Source organism: Mangifera indica, chromosome 9 (genome assembly GCF_011075055.1).
Source record: "Mangifera indica cultivar Alphonso chromosome 9, CATAS_Mindica_2.1, whole genome shotgun sequence".
NCBI lineage: Eukaryota > Viridiplantae > Streptophyta > Magnoliopsida > Sapindales > Anacardiaceae > Mangifera > Mangifera indica.
In genome coordinates this window covers 11,448,404-11,457,025 of record NC_058145.1, presented here as the reverse complement: position 1 = coordinate 11,457,025, position 8,622 = coordinate 11,448,404, and the positions used below count along the sequence as shown (strand labels likewise).

General features: G+C 33.1%; 1 protein-coding gene across 9 annotated transcripts; it reads left to right on the top strand.

Annotated features, from left to right (window-relative positions):
- The first annotated feature begins 238 nt into the window (after positions 1-238).
- LOC123226201 (Holliday junction resolvase MOC1, chloroplastic-like) lies at positions 239-4,874 on the top strand. Of its 9 annotated transcripts, none has more exons than XR_006504298.1 (8): positions 239-636; positions 1,335-1,440; positions 2,080-2,132; positions 2,452-2,583; positions 3,038-3,110; positions 3,885-3,949; positions 4,096-4,288; positions 4,370-4,874. XR_006504298.1 is itself a non-coding variant. In XM_044650731.1 (7 exons), the coding sequence occupies exons 1-6, from the start codon at positions 295-297 to the stop codon at positions 3,908-3,910; spliced, it is 732 nt and encodes a 243-aa protein (XP_044506666.1). In that variant the 5' UTR covers positions 239-294; the 3' UTR covers positions 3,911-3,949; positions 4,370-4,874. The 9 variants fall into 9 exon arrangements, 4 of the variants coding, with proteins under 4 accessions (XP_044506666.1, XP_044506667.1, XP_044506665.1 ...); XR_006504297.1 differs by having other exon boundaries at positions 4,069-4,288; XR_006504300.1 differs by having other exon boundaries at positions 3,760-3,949.
- Positions 4,875-8,622: the final 3,748 nt, after the last annotated feature.

The window sequence follows — 8,622 nt, the reverse complement described above, 5'->3', positions numbered from 1 at the left end:
TGCTGGTCTAAACAGGCTGGGCAAAAAAAAGGCTGTGATTTCAATCTCTACTTTGTATAATCACAAATTCAAGAAAGACAAATCATCCTCGAACTCTAGGATAGCTAATGGATTTCGCCCAATGACCCAAAAAACCTTTTTAGTTTTCATTATCTAATTATATTGATAAAATGGGCCAAAGCCCAAAAAATAATTTAGGCCTTTTAATCCGCAATCTGAGTTCAGAAGAACTGTGATGATAATAAAGTGAGTATTCAAAATCAGATTACTCTGAAATTGAATCCCACTCTGTTAATGGGTACACTGCTACATTCCCAGATCCATCCCAACCTACAAACCCATTATGGTTTCCATTACATCCTCACCTTCTCCTCCAAACTCAGACCTATTTTTGCAAAAACATTCTCTACATTTACAAACAGACGTATAAGTTCAAGTGGACCATCAGAGATTAGGGCTACTAAGGTCTCCGATGCCACCCGATTTAAACAAAACTGGCTCGATTCTCTCACTATCCCTCCTCTTGAAATCAAAACCCAAACCATTGATGATTCCAACTGGGTTCTGGGTATCGACCCGGATCTTTCCGGTGCTATTGCCGTCTTGAAAACCAACCAAACCGGTTCGTCGGCTCAGGTGATTTACTGCATTTCTTTTAACCTTTAGTTGAGTTATAAATGTTATTATGATTTCTATTATTGACTTTCACCATAAATGTTTTTAAATATTTGTTGTTGCGAGTTATTAATAAACCTGTTGTTTGCAGTTTAATGTTAAATGCCGTTGACATGCTCAAGTAGTATTTGGTGGTGGTTTATTGTAAGTGGCAACCAGGCATGGTCCAGGTGTCTACCAATAAAGTATGGTAGGGACCTTTACATGGCTGGGAAAGAAAATAAAGGAGTTCATCGTTGCTTGATAATCTGCATTTAGTGTTTAGTCGAGCTACATCTGGATTCCACATTTATTTCTTTCTTTCTTTTGGTTTCTTTATTTTTTTTTACTAAATCTCTTTTAGTACGCTTGAGAAGCTCGAGTTTACAATCTTTAGGAAGCAGAAAGATCCTGTTACTTTGCCAGGGACGTGATCCTGAGGTTTTTTTTTTTTTTTTTGTCGAACTGTCTTTATTACCTCTTCTTTTATTTTTTGCTAGCTGTATTTTATGTGTTTCAGTCCCTTCTTCTTTGGTGGTAGAAAATGTGAATTTGTTTTTGTCATGTTTAAGATGTTTTTGATGGATTTGACATTATATTCTTGACCATGCCATGGTTTTGTTTTGTGAGACGTGGTTTGAGCTGTCAGGTGATATGACGTTTTCATTGATATCTTACAGGTATTTGATTCTCCTCACTTGCCAATTTTGGTTGGTGGAAGAGTTCGAAAACGTTTAGATGCCAAGGCCATTGTTCTGTTGCTTCGGAGCTTAGATGCTCCAGTTGGTATGACTTCACTATGTTTCTCCACAATCCCTTCCCCTCTATCCTCTTCCCTTGTAGTGTTTGTGTTTGTTTTTGAAGGTGGGATGAGTATGCAATAATGGCCACATAATATAATCTTTTCTTCCATTGTTAACATGAAAGGTTGCCTAATAATGTAAGATATTGATTTAAGTGCAATGCAGTATTTGCCAACATTTTTTTAGACCTTACTTATTACTGAAAGCAGTACTTAAATTATTTTAGGTATGCCTTATTGGCTTTGTAAGCTTTCATACTTCATTGTTTGGTGGGGGCTCTAGTTTCAAACTCAGCTTGTTGGGAGATTTCTGTTTAATTAGCTTTGCTGTTTCAGTTGGCCTTAATCTATCATTTGGAATTCCAAGATGTTTTAATTATGCTTAAGATGTATTGATACTGGTACATCGTTTCTTTTTTCTTTGTATAATTGATTGTTTAATCCCTTTTTTTAAGTTGAATTTCACTATACTTTGATGTACTTTCTAGATAATGACTTTTCTTATCTTATCTGCAGTATATATATGTTTTTGCTGTTATGAAGATTATGTCTCCTTGTGAAGCAATTTTTTTTCTTTCTTGAGCTTTGTACATGTGTAATGATTTATGCTGTTCTTATTTTAGGAACAACTGCATATATAGAGCAATCAACCCCTTATCCAAAAGATGGGAAACAGGTTTGTGGCAGTTCCTCTTTTTAGGAGATTTCATTTGGACAGTTCAATTTCTTTCTTGGATGATGGTATCACGTTGTTGTACCTATTTCTTGTATCTTTCACATCTGGCCTTGTATTGATGGCCAGCATTTTAACAGAAGTTATGCTTTCTACATGAACACAATTCTTTAGTTATAGGCTTATCATAGATGTCATGTGGTTTTGCATTCGTTTAGTTTTATGGCATCTTTTTTCTGAAATCTAAAGAAGTAAACAAATATTCCATTTTTTGCTTTTTTTTTTGGGGGGGTTGATAGTGTTGGCTTTTTCTTTACTGAAGGGTTGGTGGTCTGGAGGATTTGGATATGGATTATGGATTGGGATATTAGTTGCCTCTGGCTTTTCTGTAGTTCCAGTAACATCTGCGACGTGGAAGAATGAGTTTGAACTGTCAGGAAGTACCGCTGCAAAGGTTTGTATATATTTTCACATTTGAGCTCTCTTATGAGTATATTGAGTCATAAAATGGAGACTATTATTATCCCTAAAACCAATATTTGACATGCAAATCTTATTTGTCATTAAGTGTAATCCATGAGGAAGGGTTTCCAAAAATAATAGTCAAGAAAGCTGCAGAGAGTTGGAGGATAAATAGCAAAGTCGCTAGGATTCTATCTGCTAAGAGCTGCATACTTTATGTGAGCCATAGAAAATTGTCTTAAGAAGAGACCATACTAGCTAGAAGACAAGGTGGCACTGTGGATCAATTCATGAGAGACAACATTTCTCAACCAAAATTCATATTTGATTGCAACACTCTTTTTGTGGGAAACCCTTTGTTGCTCACTTTTTATTGAACTCATCTTTTTAATTGATTGGATCTTATACCCCTCATTTATTTGTATAGTTGATAAATTTTTTGGCAGGATGATAGTAGGAGGCTTGCATCCACATTATTTCCATCTTTGAGTTCCCAACTGAGACGGAAAAAGGATCATGGTATGTCATTTTTTCCCCTTGGCTATAATATGCTTTTATAAATTTTTTCTTCCATTTATTGGAGTGTGAACTTGGTAACCGCTGCATATCATCAGCTTTTTTTTTTCAACATTACCTTTTCAATCAAATTTTTATTAGTAGAATCATGTAAGTGCTGAGATTGTGGGAAGTTATATTCTGGCAGAGGAATGACGGCACAAAGCTAGTTGTGTAGATCATTTTGTGAGCTAAAACTCCTGTACAAATGATTTATGTTCACCCTGACTTTCTACCACTCAAGATTTTTCTTTGCGAAGTTACATGAGTCTGTTAGGAACCTCTAAACGAAAGAACAATTATTCCGATGTGAATAATGCTAATGTTGGCAACAAGATGTATCAACTCCTCCTAAAGGTTGTAGCATCTTGCCAAAGACAATTTTTCTCTTCTCTCTCTATGCCAACCATCCCTATTTATTCTTCCAATATCCTAATCTTTAAATTCAAATATTGTCTTAATAAAATATATTCGTAATTAATTATAATAATGATAATAATTTTATTATTATTATTATCTGATCGTATTAGAGTCATATTGTACTTATTCTTCATGCTGACTGCCTGATTTGTAGCGAACAAACATTTCTAATGATGAGTTACCCCTTTTCAAGGATTATCTATTGGGGCCAATTCCTAATCTCTTCAGATCTTCAAGGAGCCAGTGCTTGCTTGAGTAGCCCCTTTGAGTTTTTTCAATTAGACCGGTAAAATTATGTTGGTTGTTATGTCTTGCTAGGTTTTCATATAGATCAAATGAAATGAGGAGCAAAATTCTTGTGTCAAGCCTCTGGAATTGCCATGGTGAGTTCATTTATATATGATAGTGTCTCTGGTTTTGCATGTATCATTCCTGAGGATTATGAAACATCTTTTGGCTTGAATGTGGTACTTTTGCTCAATCCTTTAAAAATTGGACACAGAAAAGTAAATCAACACAATTGGGGCAGGGATCAGTCCGTTTCGGACGAGCTTATAATGGGTTGACTCATCTCAAATGTTCGATGGCTCCAAAAAAAACACAGCTAAGGCAAGAGATAACAAAAATAAGCTGCCATAATCATTTTCAGGATTATCGCAGTCTGCATGTCGCAATCCAACTAACCACCAAAAAAGCTAGGAGACTTCCCTTGAAATGTTCATGTACTATGCCAGCCATCCCACATCTTCTTTTTATTTTGTAAACTTTCATTTCAAGATAGATTGTTCTTTATCAAACTGCAGGAAGGGCGGAGGCTCTTCTGATTGCTGCATATGGAAAAGGTCTGAAGCCAGACTCATCGTGCTTCTCCAAAGAATTGGTTGGTTTAAAAGAGAAAGTTGTCCTTTCAAACGATGTGGTACCTTGTGAAGAATGATCTGCTAACAGAAAATTAGCCTCTTCAATACAGAGATATCGATGTTCTTCCGGGTTCTGAACATCTGTAAGGGTGTGAATGACAAATTATTGTATGAGAAGTAGCACTGGAGATGAAGTAACAAGATCAGATTCTTGAAGATTGCTATTTATTATGACCCGTCTGCACTGGAGTCTTATTGTTGTCAAGTAGTTACGACAAAATATCACTGATACATTTCATTGTAGCTCAGTATTGTAATTGTGGAGTGGTTATGTTAAAATATCACTACTTTCATTGTAGCTCAGAAACCTTAGGTGTAGTCTAGATAGAACATCAAGGAATTGTTGAACTAGCGGCAATCTGTGAAATGAAGTTGGAGTATTTATTTGGGTTAGGAGTACTGGGTGACCTATATGAAAATAGACTTGAAATTTGTTTTTAGCAATAGCTCTATGAGTGTTCTCCCATTCCTGACTTCCCTAGAGCCTCTGCTAACATAGTCGAGAAAGTGACGGGTTCTCTGCCCTTGTGGGGATGAAGTTACAGAAGTTTTGAGAAATCGAAAAAAGGTCACGGTGTGGTGACTTGCTTTAAGGGGTTTTCACTTATGAATAGTGATATATGTATTCATTTTGAATAATATGTTGAGACAAGTGGATAGATTCTATATAATGAAATTCCAAAAATAATAAAACTATGTATACATTATTGAGTGCATAATTAAATACATAATTGATGTATCATTAGGTAATTATGAATTAAAGATAAAATAACATTAAATAATAAATCATGTATATAAATAATGATATATTTTTATATGATTTGATAATTTTAAATTAAAGATAAAATTTTATCAAATCATATAAAAATTCATTAATTGTGTACTAAAAAATAAATATATATAACATTACTCTTTCAGAAAAGAAACAATTACATTGCAAGACTCTTAGGGGTTATTTGGTTTGAGTAATGTTTTATTATCAAAACAGAAAGATTACCTTGAAGATAGATTACTCAGAAGATAGATTACTCAGAAGATTACTGGGTATAAATGATTATTATGTTTGATAAAATTTGATAAGTATAAATAATTATTGTGTTTGATTAAAGGTAATAAAAGATTACTAATAAATTATTTTACTTAAATACCCTTTAATATAATTATTTTTAAATATTTTTTATATTATTTATCATATTAATTAAAAATAAATTTATTTTTGTTTCAAAAAATTAATAAATAATAATATAATTATAATAAAATCAGATTACCATCTATATTATCTGCCACGTCAGCATTGGTAATAGAAAATTACTGTAATATTTTATTACTGACAAACCAAACAAAAAAATAAAAGATATATTATCAAAGTAATCTTAAAATCCAAGAACCAAACGCCCCCTTAGGATAATGGTATCTCAATGAATAGTTTGAGTGATAAAAAAATTTACATATAAAAGAATATAAATTTAAATTTTATGTAATAATATTTTAAAATCAAACTCTTAATCCATCTATTAATATTTTAAAGCCGATAAAAGACTTTTCTGGATCAAATATTTTAATGAACACATTATGAAAAAGGTGCTCGGATAGGCAGATGGTGATGTTGTAGTAGAAAAAATGGGTTTTTCTCTAACCCCTTATTTCTTAATTTCAAGAACTTGTATTGGATGTGATTTTTCGTGTGTATTTTTAAGAAGAGAGGACCCATTTTTAATTTTTTGTTTCTTAATTCGGTACATTCATTAATTAAACAAATACATTAATAAACTTTCATAATTAATGTGTAATTTGTAACCGCCACACATTTTAAAGACTCTTTAATAAAATGATTAAAAAACCCAACAAAATAGAACTTGCTTATTTATAAGGCAAAAGGGGTTATTCCCATTCCCAACTTAAGATTTGTTAATTATTAAAAACTTAATTCTTATTTATTGAGAATTAAAATTAATTAAATTAATTAAATTTTAAAGATAAAATTATTATTTAATCAATAATATATTAAAAATAATAAAATTTATTCTTTTTTTTAATTTAAAAAATTAATAATTTTTTTAATCCTAAAACTTACATCCCCCTCTTCACCCCCTAAGGTTTCAAAAGTTAAGGGAGTATTTTCTAGAGAAAAACAGTTTCTCCCTTGCTCTCTCTCCTTTTTAACGTTGTTTTTCTCTCTGATGGTTTTTTGACGTGCTCTTCGATGTCAAAAATAGTATTATTTACAGATATATATATCGTTATATAATTAAATTTTATTTTATTTTTAATTTAAAATTATTTAATTATATGATAATATATTATTATTTATGTATAATTTATACTCATTGATGCACAAATTTATATGTATATAATTTTATTGTATTTTTTTAATTTCATCATTGCAAATCTTTACTATTTTTAATCAAATTAACGCCTAAATGACCCATTAGACTTCTTGATGCTCTTGTAAAATAACTTTCTCATGCATAAAACCAAAAAGCAGGGAATCTTTAGGTGCTTAATTAGATAACTAGGACATGTCACGGGTCAGTAATTTTTTAACTTGGTGATTCATATAATCTTGTCCCTTCTACCCCAAAAAAATAACAGTTAAATTATAAGTCAACGGCATTTGGGATGTTTGATTCTGTTTGTGACCATTTTCTTCACTTACCTAAATTGGATTACAAGGTCGACTGTGTACAAAAGGGCAGCATATTCCTTATCTGTCAAAAACACAGTGTAAAAACCCTGATTTGATCTCCGTTTTATATTTTAATAAAATTATGTATACTCATTTTTAATATATAAATTGTTACATATTTAATATGTGTTATCAAATTGTTAGATGATTTTAAATTAAAAATAAAATAATATTTATTCATATGATAATATATCATATATGTATTATTCAAAAGTGGGAATACGTTGTTTATAATCACCTATTATATTTTAGAATACAGACCCATTTGTCCCACTCCTCACATGAATGCATTATTGACTTGGCATGCTAGAATAAATCTTATTAATTTGAACGATGCCTTGGAATCATATGAAAGCCCTGCCTAGTGCCCTTCTTAAATTATTATAACAAATGCTGTCCTTTTATTCAGAAGAAAAACTCTCTCCACAATCATATTTTTAGTGCCAAAGTTTCAATCAAATTATGGAAACTATGACAACTGATCAAGATTCTTTCTATATGAGTGCACCCACCAGCCCTGACGGTTTGAGCTTCTATAGTGTTCCAACTAGCCCGATTAGAAAGCCTTCGAAATCTTTTTATGATGCTGAAAGCGAGCCAACTACACCACTATCCCATGAAGATGCAAGTTCTGGTTTCATCGACTTCGAATTCGATACAAGTCGTTTTAATCTTGCAGTTTATGACAACAAATTCGAAACGAGCCCGACTTTTGAGATACCATGCGTGCAAGTGCAACAGAAGCAAAAACAGCAGCAGAAGTGCACAGGGTCATCACTTACTGCCATGGCATTTGCTGATGAACTTTTTTGTGATGGGAAAGTCATGCCGCTTAAGCCTCCTCCATGCCTTCAATATTGTAATAGTGTTGGATGTAGCTCAACTTTGACTTCACCTAGGTCCCCTAGTGGGAGGCTGAAATTTTCATTTCAACGTAGGAGCTTGTGGAATGATGATTTTGATCCATTCATGGCGGCGTTGGAGATTGTCAAGGAAGAGCAAAAAGAAAAAACTCAGAGACGTGCTCGCTCTATGTCACCACTACTAGCCAGGAGCCCAGAAGAGCATGGTAATGGCTCAATTAGCTTAAAAAATCATCAAGGCATCAAGCAATCAAGATCAGATTTAGATTGGCACACGGAGCTCAGTGCCTCTGGGCCATGTTCAATGTGGGAACCTAATCAGAAAGGGAATATGGGTCGTCATGAACAGAGAATTCCCATAAGGCTTTCTGAGCCCAAAGGAATATTGTATGCTAGACGTGCGAGGATTGCAAAAATGGGCCATGAAAAGCCGGAAAAGCCCAGTTTAAGAAAAGAGCCGGAGTCCGGTGAGACCGGAGAGTGCCTTAAAGAAGCTGAAGGGAGAAATAGAAGGAGATCAAAGAGGCAAAAAATTAAGAAATTTCTACTCAGGAGTACTGGGAGAACTTGTAATGAGGAACAGAAAA